The 16,520-nt window shown below is 36.6% G+C and overlaps 1 protein-coding gene across 5 annotated transcripts in view; it reads left to right on the top strand.

The window, feature by feature from the left end:
* Positions 1-16,520, top strand: part of CROT (carnitine O-octanoyltransferase) — a 56,462-nt gene that overhangs the window by 34,965 nt on the left and 4,977 nt on the right. For 4 of the 5 annotated variants that reach the window (XM_058524755.1, XM_058524774.1, XM_058524762.1 and 1 more), the window contains 8 exons: positions 667-768; positions 5,418-5,501; positions 5,578-5,685; positions 5,906-6,036; positions 14,079-14,202; positions 15,071-15,149; positions 15,240-15,333; positions 15,459-15,578. In XM_058524755.1, coding sequence (XP_058380738.1) covers positions 667-768; positions 5,418-5,501; positions 5,578-5,685; positions 5,906-6,036; positions 14,079-14,202; positions 15,071-15,149; positions 15,240-15,333; positions 15,459-15,578 — 842 coding nt within the window. The remainder of the gene's footprint in view (positions 1-666; positions 769-5,417; positions 5,502-5,577; positions 5,686-5,905; positions 6,037-14,078; positions 14,203-15,070; positions 15,150-15,239; positions 15,334-15,458; positions 15,579-16,520) is intronic. The other variant, XM_058524780.1, reaches the window with a different exon arrangement.

A 16,520-nucleotide genomic window follows, 5' to 3' on the forward strand; every position in this document is an offset into this window, starting at 1 on the left:
TTTCTTTTTGTAAAGAATGTTTACTGTGATGCACTAAATTGATTTCATGACTCACTAATGGGCCAAAACCTACCATTTGAGAAATAAGCTTAGTGGGATATGAATTCTTGAAATATTTTCCTCATAACGAGACTTTAAAGATTTTATTTATTTATTTTTTCCCCCCAAAGCCCCAGTAGATAGTTGTATGTCATAGCTGCACATCCTTCTAGTTGCTGTATGTGGGACGCGGCCTCAGCATGGCCGGAGGAGCGGTGCGTCGGTGCGGGCCCGGGATCCGAACCCCGGCCGCCAGCAGCGGAGCGCACGCACTTAACCGCTAAGCCACGGGGCCGGCCCATAACGAGACTTTAATGACTAAACCTACCAAGGCCTTTTACACTATTCAAGTTGCAAAAGCCTTTTCCTTTCCATTGTACGTTCTCTAAACATCCATGAATATTGTACAGCATTCTTTTTTCTAGTAGCATTTCTTGACATTTTGAAAAATATCTAAAGTCAGGGCCAGAATATTATTATTATCTCTTGAGTATAATTGTTATTATTTTATTAAATTTGGTTTACCTGACAAGGAAAAGTGAGATAATATATGTATATTTAAGATATAAATACTTACAAACCAATATGAAAATCTTTTTAACTTGGAAATATTTCAATTTATTTTAGATAACTGCAATGCTTCTTACTGGAGACCCAACAGTACGCTGGGGTGACAAATCCTATAACTTGGTTTCTTTTTCTAATGGAGTATTTGGCTGTAATTGTGATGTAAGTAAACTACTGAAGTCATTTTTTCCTTTTAATCTTTTAGGTTAATTTAATGGCAGTAAAGTCCAATACATGCTGTGCTGTGGTAGTATAAGTAAACACTTAAAGAAGTGTTTTATAACACTTCTTTTAAGTTTTAAAACACTCAAAGAGTTCTCTGGCATTATAGTAAAAGGTTTAGTTATGAATTCTCAGTGAAAGTAGAGTATAGGACAAGTTATTTTCACCTATAGTAAGGCTCACAGTTTGGTGAGTATGGAATTTGCATGTATGTTTATGTAGTATAAGCTCTTTAAAATCCACTGTTACCTGTTTGTTGAGAATTACAACCTACTTTAAAAGATATGATATAGCATTATGTATATATTCTATGCACAGAGAAACGTATGTGGATTTATTTCTAGATTTGCCTAATAATTTTGTGTAACTATTTTTCCTAAAATGGCACATGATCTTTGGAACATTATTTGTTTACACTATGGATATTAAAATGTCTGGTATGTAATGCCATTTTTTACCTTCTTCATAAAAAAAAAAAAAACTTACTTCTCTTCTGTTCTCCCATTGTCATCTTTATTAGCTCTACCTTGCCATTTTCTGATGGACATTCAGGAGGTCCAAGAAAATTAAAAAATCAGCCTAAGTCAGAGTTGTAATACACACTTATAATCTCATTGTAATATTTTTCATAAAGTATATAATTTGGTATAAAGTAGCATGAGGTAGATTTTTGTTTGTTTTTGGTGGCTTTCCTACATAAGCATTTAGTGACTGTAAAATACTAACAAGACCTGTTAGGCTGATTTGAGTTCAATAGTTGTACTCATCAGTATTCAGCTTTAGGTGATAGAAACCTGAATCAAACTGGCATTAGTTTAAGAAGATATTTGTTGGCATGAGGGTACAGCTAAATTTGGGTAAAACTGATTTCCAGTGACCAAATGCTTTCATTAGAATTTCTGTCTCCATTTTTTGGCACTACTCTCCTATGTTTGGCTTTATTTTTAAGTAGACTACTCCATGTAATGTTTTTTGGTTTGTTTTTTTTGTGAGGAAGGTCAGCCCTGAGCTGACATCTGTCACCAATCCTCCTCTTTTTACTGAGGAAGACTGACCCTGAGCTAACATCTGTGCCCATCTTCCTCTACTTTATATGGGACACCGCCACAGCATGGTGTGACAAGCAGTGTGTCAGTACGCGCCCGGGATCCGAACCTGCGAACCCTGGGCTGCTGCAGCGGAGTGCACGCACTTAACCGTTGCGCCACTGGGCTGATCCCTCATGTAATTGTTGTATTCACAGTCTCATATCTTCACAGCTCTCTTCATAGATTAGTGTTCCTCATGGAAATAGCCAGCTTTTTTTTCCAGCAAAAGTCCTGGGAGTACTGTTCATTGGTTGTGATTGGCCTGTGTGAATCATGTGCCCATTCCAGGGAACCAAGTGCTGTGATTTGTCTGGCCTGGGTCACATGCCAAACATTAGAACCTAGGGAGTAGACTCACTCTCATTCAAATCACCACAGAGATGCGTCGTGGTTACCTAAAGAAAAATCAAGTTGCTGTTATCACAGAAGAAGGTGGAGAGGTTGATGAGCAGGTAATAAAACTAGATGTCTATTATAGTAGCTCATCGGAGTGAAAGATTGCCATGAGTCATTTTAAAGATTTGTTGTCTTTCCTCTTCCCTGGAGTCCATTGTTGACAAAATATTTCTTGTTAATTGCCTCAGTTTTCTTCTCTTCAGTTCCTTGTTTGGTTCTTCTTGACCTCTTCAGACTGGTTTATACCCTTCTTATTCCCTGGAAACTACCCTTTGTAAAGTAGCTAACTGCCCCCTGGCTTCTTCCTTCCATTTCTCTTTGATGTGTCTGGTGCAGTTGATTACCCTCTTCATACGAATCTGACACTACCTCCATCCTCTTAACAGTGTTTTGCTCTACTGATTCTAAAACTGACCTTAATTTTAGTCATACCTTTTTCCCCTGTGCCTGCTCTCTTCCTTGGTTTAATAGTTTCATTGACCATTTTGGTAGCTTGCGGTTATCCTTTCCAGTTTTCACCTATTATTCTCATTTTGAGAGTTTTCTTTAACTATATGTTAAATTGTTAAAACTGGATGTTATATTGTTACATAAGGGTAAGTTGCTCTCATCATCAAAAAAGAACTCATCATCTTGCTTTCCTCCCTCCCTCTCAATCCCCCAGAAAACCACTTTGCACTACTTTGATTTTTACTAATAGCACCAACATCCTGCTGTTTGCTCAAATTCAGGGTAAAAATAACTTTAATGATCTTTTCTATCTCTGAATAAAGAATATTGGTCCCTAATATTCGTCTCAGCATAAGTCTCCTCACAACTGAGATGCTTTCCTATAGTAAGTGTATGGACATGTTTTGTGTGTATGCATTAACACCTATATATTTATAATATCAATCTGATTATCTCCACTTGATAACCCGAGTTTAAAGTTCCATGTAGGTTTCCCTTGTAACCTAAGGTGATTATAGAAAATGTAATTTAACCTATGTAAAACATCATTAGTAAATTGTATAGGCTGTAAAGTAAAACTGTTGTAATCCAAAGTCATGTTGTTGCTGTCTTCCATTGGTGCTTGAATATGTATTTTTGTGATTATACTAATTAATTGCATTTCCCTCTTGGGATTTAAAATCCTAAGGTCCCCTCTTTTGTCTTCTCTATATAGGCTTTATTATAGGGCTTTGTGAAGAGCACATAGGAAGCATATAACAAACACTAGTTGTTAATAATAACAGCAGTTGCTAATTACTGTGTGGGCCAGGTTCTTTAGTGAGTACTTTATAAGCATTATTAAAATCATTTTTCACAGCAGCAATATGAGAATAGGTATTATTATCCCCACTAACAGATGAGGCAGTTTACTTAAAGAATTAAGTAACTTTCTCCTAGTTGCACAGCTAGCAAGTGGTGGGGTTTGGACTCAGAACCAAAGTCCACATTTTTAAATAGTATATTACATATATTGCCTCCATATAAATGAAAAAAAAGAAAGATAAAACTTATGTGAACAAATAAATTATTGGGAAAGTATTTGAATTTTTTACATTTCCTGACATTTTTTTTCTGAAATGGATTATTAGCTTTCCACCAGGAGATGGGTGGGTAGAATTATAAGTCAAAGAGACTTACATCCTTCAGTCTTGCTCTTTCTTACTGGTTCCAGTAAAAGACTTAGAAATTAATACTGTTGTCTTACATGAAACAATATATGTGATATCTGTGAAAATTCTTTGTAAAGCTCTAAAGCACTACACAGTTGTAAGATGCGGTTAGGAAAGGGGGTTGTCAGTAAGCTGTGAGTCTTGTTATGCATGCTCTTGCTGACAGGTGGGATGAGCTGCTCATGCATCTTGTATTGACCTCCCCTGTGAGCATTTTCCTGATGTTGTAGCTGCTACCTACGTGCTAACAGTATACTCTGCTTCTCAGGCTCCATTGGGCCATCACATAGGCAGCAGAGCTGTGTAGTGTTAGGGTGATATTTAAGACAATTAATTACTCCCTCTGAAACTGGACCCAGGTGGGCTGGGTCCATGTCCTAAGCCTCCCGTTTTTCTCTCCAAGGCTAGCAATGTCACATTCAGTTCGTGAACGGTAGCTGTGTTTAATGTAAAGTGGTAGCAGTAACACAGAGGGAAAAAAACCGTCTGGTGTAATTCTCATCAAAGGAACATGGAGAAAATAAGGCAGCAAGTTTGTCCTCTAAAATAAATGGTGGAAAAATTCACTAGCTGCAATTCCTTTCTCTAAATATAGCTGTCAAACCTGTAACACCCCGGTAACTCAGCCCATCTTTGCCACATTCCTTAAACATTGAAGACTATTTCTGCCACATCTGAATGCTCTTGTAGATATGTACACAAAATCGTTATATTTTTTAATACTCAACTAGTGGCCTATGTCTTTACCTACAGAAGTTCATACTCATCCTCAGTGTAGCCTTCAGATAGTCTGCCATCCTCATATGCTTTTCCACAGTGCTCTTATAATTCCAGAACATCTTAGTATTGCATATATACATATACTTGCTTTGACTTCCAGTACAAATGGCAGTTTATGTTTTCTGGATTGTTCATGTTTACTTTACACCCCTCCCCATTACCTCAAGAGCCCTAATTAGATGCTTCCAACTTTAAATATCTGTTCTTTCTCAGAAAGTAAAATACAGCAGATATATACTATACTGTAGAATATCTATGTCTTTATCATTAGGAGGCGAGGCATTTGAGAATTCTGCACTTTATTATGTGTTAAGAATGGAGGGAAAGTGAAAATAAAATATTTGGTCAAGGGGCCTGCCCGGTGGCGCAAGCAGTTAAGTGCGCATGCTCCGCTGCGGTGGCCCAGGGTTCGCGGGTTCAGATCCCGGGCGCGGACTGACGCACCACTTGTCAAGCCATGCTGTGGCGGCGTCCCATATAAAGTGGAGGAAGATGGGCATGGATGTTAGCCCAGGGCCAGTCTTCCTCAGCAAAAAGGAGGATTGGCAGATGTTAGCTCAGGGCTGATCTTCCTCATACACACAAAAAATATATTTGGTCAAGTTTTAACTTGACATAAAGTATTGATGTGAAGTATTCAAAATCTTGTGTATTTTTGTTTTAGCATGCTCCTTATGATGCAATGGTTATAGTAAACATCAGCCACTATGTTGATGAGAAGATTTTTGAGAATGAAGGAAGATGGAAGGTATGTTAGAACAAATATTCATCCTTTTTCTCATATTTCTACAGATATAATGTTTTTAAGTCTTCCCTATTGTCAGGGTTCAGAAAAAGTACGGGATATACCACTTCCAGAGGAGCTTGTTTTCACTGTGGATGAGAAAATATTAGACTGTATCAACCAAGCTAAAGCCCAATATCTGAAGCAGGTACATTTTTCACTTTTCTCTTAGATAGTAACTACTTGTAACGACTAGATATAAAAATTTGGCTATCATCCAAGCATGACAGCATAAGACATTTTTAAATTATAGCTTTAATACCTTTCATTATTTATGTCTGATGATTAATGCAAATGATAATTTGGTTATCTTTGGGGTATTCTCCTTAAGTGATTTTTTACTGTTCCCATTTAATTCTTTTTGATAGGCATCTGATCTGCAGATTTTGGTGTATGCCTTTACGTCTTTTGGCAAAAAGCTAACCAAGAAGATGATGCTTCACCCTGATACATTTATTCAGCTTGCACTTCAGCTGGCCTATTATAGACTTCATGGACGGTAAGGACCATTCATTTTCCATTTTCAGAATCTTGAAGTCAATGATATATCTTTACCATATCCATTCCATCCTAACTCCCCAGTACTTCTTGACTTTTTTCCCAATTGGCACCGGGTCCTAATTTGTGTTTCTATCAACAGTGTATTAGAGTTTCAATCTGTGACACTTTCAGTCTCTCCTTGTTTTTCATTACCTTGATACTTCTGAAGTGTCTGCTCTCTTCTAAGAGAGGTTTTGCCATTCTTTGGAATTCAAATCACTTGGTTTTCTTGCAGCCTCGGTTTTCAGACGGGTTCATGAAAAGGTGTGATTTTATAGATTATCAAGTCTTCATTCATTTTTAGGATAGGAGAGGTAGTATGTTGTGACTTTCTGCATCCTCAACAGAAGTGAAAGCTCCTTGATCTTGCTTTTTTTAATCCAGTCTGTGAATATTTGTCTTTAAATGGGATGTTTAGATAATTTACATTTAATATAATTATTAATAAAGTTAGGTTTAAGTCTACCATCTTGTTATTTGTTTTCTCTCTATCCCATGTGTGTTTTTTTGTTCCTTCTTTCTTTTTTATCTTCTTTTGAAATAGGGTGTTTTTTTTTTTAAGATTCATTTTATCTCCATTGTCAGCTATACTGATTTTTGGTTTGTTTCTTTTAGTAGTTGCAGTAGGGTTTACAAAATACATCTTTAACTTATTGCAGTCTACCTTCAAATAATATTTTCCACTTCAAGTATAATGTAAGAACCTTAAAACAGAATGCTTCTATTTCGCTTCTCCCATTCTTTGTGCTGTTGTTGGCATATATTATACTTCTGTGTATTTATATACCTCACAATGCACAGTTACTGTTTTTGCCTTAAGCAGTCAGTTATCTTTTTTTATTGTGGTAAAATGTATATGCAATACAACTTGCCATTTTAACCATTTTTAATTGTTTAATCCAGTGGCATTAATTGCATTCACAATGTTGTGCAACCATCACTACTTTCTGTTTCCAAAATGTTTTCATTACCCCAAACAGAAACTCTGTATCCATTAAGCAATAACTGCCCATTCCTCCTACTGCCCCAGCCTCTGGTAACCTCTAGTCTACTTTCTGTCTCTATGAATTTGCCTGTTCTATATATTTCCTGTAAGTGGAATTATACAATATCTGTCCTTTTATGTTTAGTTTATTTCACTTAAGATGATGTTTTCAAGGTTCATCCATGTTGTAGAATCAGAACTTCATTCCTTTTTATGGCTGAATAATATTCCATTATATGGATATATCACATTTTGTTTATCCATTCATCTGTAACAGTGGCAACACCATTTTACATTCTTACCAGCAGGTTCTAATTGCTCCACATCCTTGCTAACAGTTATTTTTCTGTTTTTAAAAAATTATAGCCATCCTAGTAGTTGTGAAGTGGTATCTCATTGTGGTTTTTATTTGCATTTCCCTAATGACTAGTGAGGTTGATTATCTTTTTGTATGTTTATTGGCCATTTGTATATCTTCTTTGGCTAAATGTCTGTTCATGGTCTTTTGTGCATTTGGTAATTGATTTGTCTGTCATTTTGTTGTTGAATTGTAAGAGTTCCTTATATATTTTGGATATAAAACTCTTATCAAATATGTGATTTGCAAATATTTTCTCCCATTGTGTGAGTTGTCTTTTCACTCTCTTGATAGTATCCTTTGCACAAAGTTTTTAATTTTGAAGTCCAATTTATCTATTTTTTTCATCTGTTGCCTGTGCTTTTGGTGTCATATCCAAGAAAGCCTTGCCAAATCCAATGTCATGAAGCTTTTCCCCTATGTTTTCTTCTAAGAGTTTTACAATTGTAGCTCTTACTTTGGATCTTTGATCCCTTTGAGTTCATTTTTGTATATGGTGTATGGTAAGGTCCAAATTTATTCTTTTGCATGTGGCTGTCCAGATTTCCTAGCATTATTTGTTGAAGAGACTCTTCTTTCCCTATTGAATGGTCTTGACCCTCTTGTCCAAAATCAATTGACTATAGATGTGAGGATTATTTCTGGGCTTTTAATTCTATTCCATTGGTCTGTATGTCTCTTCTTGTGCTCATGGAACACTGTTTTGATTATTGTAGCTTTGTAGTAAGTTTTGAAATCTGGAAGTGTGAGTCTTTCACCTCTGTTCTTTTCTTCAAGATTTTTTGGCTATTCTAGGTCCCTTGAAATTCCATGTGAATTTTAGGATGGGTTGTTCCATTTTTGCAAAAATGTTGTTGGGATTTTGATAGAGATTGCATTGAATCTATAGATCACTTTGGGTAGTATTGTCATCTTAAAGATATTAAGTCTTCCAAAGCATGAACATGGGGTCCCTTTCCCTTTATCTATGTCTTTTTAAATTTCTTTCAGCAATGTTTTGTAGTTTTCAGTGTACAAGTCTTTTCACTTCCTTGGTTAATATTAGTCCTGAGTATTTTATTCTTTTTGATGCTATTGTAAATGGAACTATTTTCTTAATTTTCTTTTCATATCATTCATTGCTAGTGTATAGAAATGCAACTGATTTTTGTGTTGATTTGGTATCTTGAAACTTTGCAAAATTTGTTTATTAGGTCTTAACAGTTTTTTTGAATTCTTTAGGGTTTTCTAAATATAAGATCAGGTATCTATGAATAGATAGTTTTGCTTTTTCCTTTCCAGTTTGGGTGCCTTTTACTTTTTTCCTCTGGCTAGAACAACCAATACTATGTTGAATAGAAGTGGCAAAAGCAGGCATCCTTCTTCTTTCATACTCATCTTAGGTGGAAAGTTTTCAGTCTTTCACCATTGAGTATGATGTTAGCAGTCAGTTTTTCATAAATGCCCTTTATCATGTTGAGAAAGTTCTCTTCTATTCATAGTTTGAGTGATTTTATTATGGAAGAGTGTTGGATTTTTTTTTCTTTTTTTTTTGCTGAGGAAGATTAGCCCTGAGCTAACAACTGTGCCAGTCTTTCTCTACTTTATATGTGGGTTGCCGCCACAGTGTGGCTGATGAGTGGTGTAGGTCCACGCCCAGGATCTGAATCTACGAACCTGGGCCAGTGAAGTGGAATGCGCTGAACTTAACCACTACGCCACGGGGCTGGTCCCAGAGTGTTGGATTTTGTTGAAAGCTTTTTCTATATCAACTGAGATCATCATGTAGGTCTTTTCCTTCATTCTATTAATCTGGTGTATTACATTGAGTTTTCACATGTTGAACCACCCTTGTGTTCCTGGTCATGGTGTATCATCCTTTAATATGCTGCTGAATTTGATTTGCTAGTAATTTGTAGAGGATTTTTGTATCTATATTCATAAGGGATATTGATCTATAGTGTCTTGTCTTGTAGTGTTTTTGGTTTTGGTAACAGGGTAATGCTGGCCTCATATTATGAATTAGGAAGTATTCTCTCCAGTTTTTTAGAAGAGTTTGAGAAGGAGTGGTGTTAATTCTTTAAGTGTTAGAATTCATCAATGAAGCCATCTGGTCCAGAACTTTTCTTTGTTGGGAGTTTTTGATTACTGATTCATCTTCTTACTTGTTATAGGTCCAGTCAGATTTTTATTTTTTCTTGAGTCATATTTGGTAGTTTGTGTGTTTCTCATAATATGTCCATTTCATCTAGGATACCCAATTTATTGGTATACAGTTTCTCATAGTACTCTCTTATACAGGCATACCTTGTTTTATTGTGCTTCACTTTATTGTACTTTGCAGATATTGCATTTTTTACAAGACCCTCCACCAGCAAAAAGATTATGACTTGCTGAAACCTCAGATGATAGTTAGCAATTTTTTTACTAATAAAGTATTTTTAAATTAAGGTTGTACATTGTTTTTTCAGGCGTAATGCTATTGCACACTTGATAGACTACAGTATATTGTAAACATAACTTTTATGTTCACTGAGAAACCAAAAAATTCACGTGACTCGCTTTATTGTGATACTCACTTTATTGCAGTGGTCTGGAACCAAACTCACAATATCTCTGAGATACCTCAGTAATCCTTTTTATTTCTGTTAAGTCAAAATAATGCCCTCTCTTTAATAGCCAATTTTAGTAATTGGAGTCTATTCCCTTTTTATCTTAGTCAGTGTAGCTAAAGGTTTGTAGGTTTTGTTGTTCTTTTCAAAGAACCAACTTTTGTTTTAGTTAACTTTCTCTACATTTAATTTCTGTATTTTGTTTATCTCTACTCTAATCTTAATTATTTTCTTCATTTTGCTAGCTTTGGGTCTAGTTTGCTCTTCTTTTTCATAGTTCCTTAAGGTGTGCAGTTAGTTTATTGATTTGAGATCTTTCTTTTTTTAATGTAAGCATTCAGAGCAATAAATTTTCCCCCTGAACACTGCTTTTGCTTTATCCCATAAATTTTGGTATGTTGTGTTTTCATTTTCATTCATTTCAAGGTATTTTCTTTCTTTCTTTCTTTCTTTTTTTTTTGTGAGGAAGATTGGCCCTGAGCTAACATCTGCCAATCCTTCTCTTTTTGCTGACAATGACTGGCCCTGGGCTAATATCCATGCCCATCTTCCTCCACTTTATATGGGACGCCGCCACAGCATGGCCTGACAAGGGGTGTGTCAGTGCGCGCTGGGATCTGAACCCGGGATCCCAACTGGCGAACCCTGGGCCGCCGCAGCGGAGCGCGCACACTTAACCGCTTGCGCCACTGGGCCGGCCCCTCAAGGTATTTTCTAATTTCCCTGGTGATTTCTCCTTGAATTAGTTTTTTAAGAATATATTGTTTAATTTCTACGTATTTGTGAATTTTCCAGTGTTTCTTCTGTTATTGATTTCTAGCTTCATTCCATTATCATTGAATAAAATACATTGTATGATTTCAGTCTTTTTAAATTTATTCTGACTTGTTTTGTGGCTTAATATATGGTTTATCCTGGAGAATGTTCGACCCATGTGCACTTGAGAAGAATCTGAATTCTGCTATTATTGAGTGGCATATTCTATATATATCTAATAGGTCTAGTTACTTATAGAGTTGTTCAAGTCCGCTGTTTCCCTGTTGATCTTCTGTCTGCATATTCTATCCATTATTGAAAGTTGGGTATTGAAGTCTCCAACTATTGTTGTAGAGCTGTCTAGTTCTGTCTTTAGTTCTGTCAGTGTTTGCTTCATATATTTTAGGGCTCTGTTGTTTGGTGCATATATTTTCATAATTGTTATATCTTCTTGATGAATTAAACCTTTTATCAATATATAATGTCCTGTTTGTCTATTTTAACCTTTTTGACTTAAAATCTATTTTGTCTGATAATAACATAGCCGCTCTAACTCTCTTTTGGTTACTATTTTCATGGAATATCTTTTTTCATCCTTTTACTTTTTTTTTTTTAAAGATTTTATTTATTTATTTTTTTCGCCCCAAAGCCCCAGCAGACAGTTGCATGTCATAGCTGCACATCCTTCTAGTTGCTGTATGTGGGACGCGGCCCCAGCATGGCCGGAGAAATGGTGCGTCAGTGCGCGCCCGGGATCCGAACCTGGGCCGCCAGCAGTGGAGCACGCGCACTTAACCGCTAAGCCATGGGGCCGGCCCATCATCCTTTTACTTTTAACCTCTTAATGTCTTTGTATCTAAAGTGAATCTCTTGTAGACGGCATATAGATAGACAATTTTTTTTATCCATTCTGCCAATCTCTGCCTTTGATTGGAGAGTTTAATCTATTTACATTTAAAATCATTACTGATAAGGGGGAATTTACTTCTGCCATTTAGCTGTGTTTTTTGTAGGTGTGATATGTTTTTTGTTCCTCATTTCTCCATTGCTGCCTTTTTTGGTATGTAGTTGGTTTTTTGTAGTGTACCATTTTGATTCCCTTCTGTTTTTTCTCTTTATTTTTTCTCTTTATGTTCTTCATGTTACCTTAGAGATTACAATTAACATCTTAACTTTATAACAACCTAGTTTGAATAATATCAGCTTAGTTTCAGTAGTATACACTCTGCTTCTATATATCTCTGTACTGCCCTCTATTTTGTTATTGTTACAGATTACATCTTGATACATTGTGTGCCCATTAACATAAATTTATATTGTTTTATGCATTTGCCTTTTAAGTAAAAAAAAAAAAACTGTTAAACATGTTGCTTCTTCTCTCATATTTCCTATAAACTGGTGGTTAGATCCAGAGACTTGAGAATAATAATCAGTTATTTTTATTATTTTTTACAACAATAAATTAAATAGTTAATGTTATTTGTTTTCTATTTTATCCCTTTCTGATTGAGAGTGGGTTCAGTTGTCAGCCTAGATCCATTATAAAGTTTCCTCCCTGAGTTTTTCACCTAATGGTTTTAATAGTCATTGATGATCATTACCAAGATCAATTATTTCATTAGAGGTTGCAGAGTAGTGATATTTTGTCATTCATTCTTGCTGCTTTTATTTTTAACCTATCTTTTAAATTTTTTATTTATTTATTTTTTCCCCCAAAGCCCCCGTAGATAGTTGTATGTCATAGTTGTACATCCTTCTAGTTGCTGTATGTGGGACGCGGCCTCAGCATGGCCGGAGAAGCGGTGCGTCGGTGCGCGCCCAGGATCAAACCCGGGCTGCCAGCAGCGGAGCGCGCGCACTTAACCGCTAAGCCACGAGGCTGGCCCTTAACCTATTTTTTTAAAAGAATGTTAATTTAATGGTGTTTAAAATTTTTATTCATATTTTCTCCTTCATACTTTGAAAGGATACAGTTTTAGCTCAGGGAGACAGCCTCACAGAAACACCGAACAGAAGAGGCTCAAAAATTCTGTTTGAGCCCTCTTAGTGGCCACATTCAGACCTTTTACTCTCACTCAATTTGATCTCTGTAACTCTAAAGTCCAACCACCAGGAAAGTAAAAGAGCTTTATATCTAAAATTATTATATCATTCTCCAACTCAGGAAAACAGTCATCACTCTGGGGAACTTCTTAAATTCCCATTGTAGAATGACTTCTGCAGTCGTTCATATTCTACATGAAGGAACTCAAGGGCAAGGACTCTGTATTATCTATTGCTGTGTAACAAATTACCCCCAAAATTAGTGGCTTAAAACAACACACATTTGTCATCTCACATATTCTGTTGACTAGGAATCCAGGTGCAGCTTAGCTGGGTGCCTCTGACTTCAGGTCTTTTGTGAGGTTGTAGTCAGGGTGTCAGCCAGGGCTGTGTTCTCATCTGAAGGCGCTCCTGAGGGAGGATACACTTCCAAGCTCACTCACATGGTCATCAGTAGGATTTAGTTCCTCCCAAGCTGTTGTCCAGATGCCCTCTTCAGTTTCTTGCCACCTAGGCCTCTCTACAGGGCAGCTCCCAGCTTCGCAGCTGGCTTTCCTCAGAGTAAGGAAGTGAGAGAGCAAGAGAGAGCTCTCTCTATAACCTAATTTCAGAAGTGACATCCCATCACTTTTGTCATATTCTTTTCTTTCTTTCTTTTTTTTCTTTATTTTTTTTTTGTGTGTGAGGAAGATCAGCCCTGAGCTAACATCCATGCCAATCCTCCTTTTTTTGCTGAGGAAGACTGGCCCTGGACTAACATCTGTGCCTATCTTCCTCCACTTTATATGGGACGCTGCCACATCATGGCCTGACAAGCGGTGCATCGGTGTGCGCCCGGGATCCGAACCCAGGCCGCCAGCAGTGGAGGGCGTGCACTTAACCGCTATGCCACGGGGCCGGCCCCTGTCATATTCTTTTCTTTAGAACCAAGTCGCTAAGTCTGTCCCACATTCAATGTGAGGGGTTATACCAGGGCATAAATAGCAGGAGGACTGGGGGGCATCTCAGAGGCCACCTACCACAGACTCCTGTGTAAATAACCTGACAGCAGCCAAGCCTGTGAAAGATTCCATATTATACGAGGCTCTGTATACCAGAGTATTTTTTGTTCTTTGATATTGAAAATAGCCTCTTTGTTATTGAAAGTCTCAACTTTGGTCTATATTGTAGAACTTAGTCTCTGACCAACGCCAGCTTTATTAGGTAAACTCTTCTTTGTAATAACATCAGAGCATTTTCATTCTCTTATTTTCATTTTTTGCTTGTAGCCCTGGTTGCTGCTATGAAACAGCTATGACAAGATATTTTTATCATGGCCGTACAGAGACTGTGCGTTCATGTACCGTAGAAGCAGTCAGGTGGTGCCAATCCATGCAGGATCCTTCTACCAGTGTGAGTATTTGAAATGAAAAGATTCACAGAATTTGTTTAATTGTTCTAAAGGAAGCTTGGCGCTTGAATAACTAACTTCTTTACCTCAGTTCCCCTGGATCAGTAAAATACTTTCAGACATTTTTTCCTGAAGCTTTCAAAACATTTGCTCAGTTGCCAGTGAAGTATATACTTGGAAAGAATAAGAAACAGGGAAGACCTGGGACGAAGCCCATTTGTGTCATTTCCTAAGCAAAATATCCTCAGTACCTTGAGTATTTCACTACTGTTGATCGACTTTTAGAGTAACACCAGTAAAATACAGGCTCCCAAAGTGCAGTCAAAAGGAAGCTTTTCTTGATGTGTTTGAACGTTTTTGAAATCACGGATTTTTGTTTTCATGTATTAGAACCAGAAAAATTTTATATGTTTTGTTTTACTTTTTTGAAGCATTTAGACGACAGGGTAGTTCCTTCCCACTGCTATTTTGGTATTGCATATGTTTCTTTAGTTTTGATAGCCATAGTTATGTATATGTTAATTTATTTTAATTTCAAGGAACTGCTTGATTACCATTTTGTACAACTATGCTTTAGTTTTGAAATCCTAGTTGCTTCTCTCTATATACTTGTTAATATCACTTCCATGCTGCCAAGAAGTTCCTATTTTCCTGTTCCGGGAAAGAAATAATCAAGATGCAGGACATATAGGAAGGAAAAGGCAATACTAGAAGTGAGGAAAAGACACAGAAGCATGTGTCTCAAGGTCTTCTTAGAAATCTTCTTTTCTCTCCCAAATTACCCAAATCCTAATTACATTGAGCTGAAGTCTTTTTTTGTTTGGTTTCTGTACAGTTTGTTATTAAAATGTCTCTTGATTTTTAACACAGCATCTTGAGCAGCAGCAAAAGATGTTACAAGCTTTTGCAAAGCATGATAAAATGATGAGAGACTGTTCAATTGGAAAAGGTACTTATATTAGAATTATTCTAACTTTTTAAAAAAATTCTCTTATGTTGAAAAATTTTTTCTAACTTCAGATTTGGGGTTTCATTGTAGGATTTGACCGTCATCTTTTAGGGCTTTCACTCATAGCAAAAGAGGAAGGTCTCCCTGTTCCAGAACTCTTTACGGACCCACTTTTCTCCAAAAGGTGATATAATAGACTGTTTTATAACTTCATCAAGCAGTTTCTTTTTTTCTGAATGTTAAAAGCTCTTCAAAAGCAGTATAAGCTTCTGTAAGCCTAGTAAAATATTCTTTCTTTATGGCACACAGTGGAGGAGGTGGAAACTTTGCCCTCTCAACAAGTCTGGTTGGTTATTTAAGAGTCCAGGGAGTGGTGGTTCCCATGGTACACGATGGCTATGGATTTTTCTACCACATCAGAGATGACAGGTGAAGCTGCTCTTGTTATTCTTACTGTGCTATAGAGTAAGAAAGCTATCACTTGTTGTTTGAATGTCTTTCCTCTGCTGTGATTCTGATTGTGTCATCTGTCACTTGCTGCATAGTTAATTATTTTTACCACTTAGGCATTTAATGTGTATTTATGTTTCTCTGTCCTGCTTTTGAGACACTTGTCATATTATTCCTTTAGCCATTTTGTGTAGAACACTGTTTAAGGTTGACTCGGTGATCGTCATCATCATCCTCAAAAATCAGTATACATATTAACATATTTGTTCCACCCAAGGTATTTTATGGTAAGTTCAGATAAAATTTGACTGCCTTGTAAATATGTGGTGTTTCACATAGTCATAGACAATACTAATAAGACTAAGATAAGAGACTAGGTAAATTAATTTATATTCAAAAAAAGAATGTTTTACCAATTCAGATGCATTTCATTTGGGTTGTATCAAGTTCGACTTATGTTTTTGGAAAGAGGGAGAAAGGAAATATTAAAACCTGGTAGGAAAAAGAGAGGTGGAGAACAAGGTAATATGGAATTGATAGAAAGGCTTAGAAGGTCCTCATTCACAGTCTGGCAGTCTCTTTGTAGCGGTCTTTCCAAGCATGGGAGGCTTTATAAAAAAATGACATGGCCACATTTAGCACTATGTGAATAAGAAGAGGGCAGGATTGGAGGCACTTCTGATGGAATGGGAAAAATTTGAATGATAATATGTATGGCATATTTCAGTTTCTAATACATTTTTTTTTTTTTTTGTGAGGAAGATCAGCCCTGAGCTAACATCCATGCTAATCCTCCTCTTTTTTTTTTGCTGAGGAAGACTGGCTCTGAGCTAACATCTATTGCCAATCCTCCTCCTTTTTTTTTCCCCAAAGCCCCAGTAGATAGTTGTATGTCATAGTTGCACTCTTATACATTTTTTA

The sequence above is a fragment of the Diceros bicornis genome, chromosome 3 (genome assembly GCF_020826845.1).
Source record: "Diceros bicornis minor isolate mBicDic1 chromosome 3, mDicBic1.mat.cur, whole genome shotgun sequence".
Taxonomy (NCBI): Eukaryota; Metazoa; Chordata; class Mammalia; order Perissodactyla; family Rhinocerotidae; genus Diceros; species Diceros bicornis.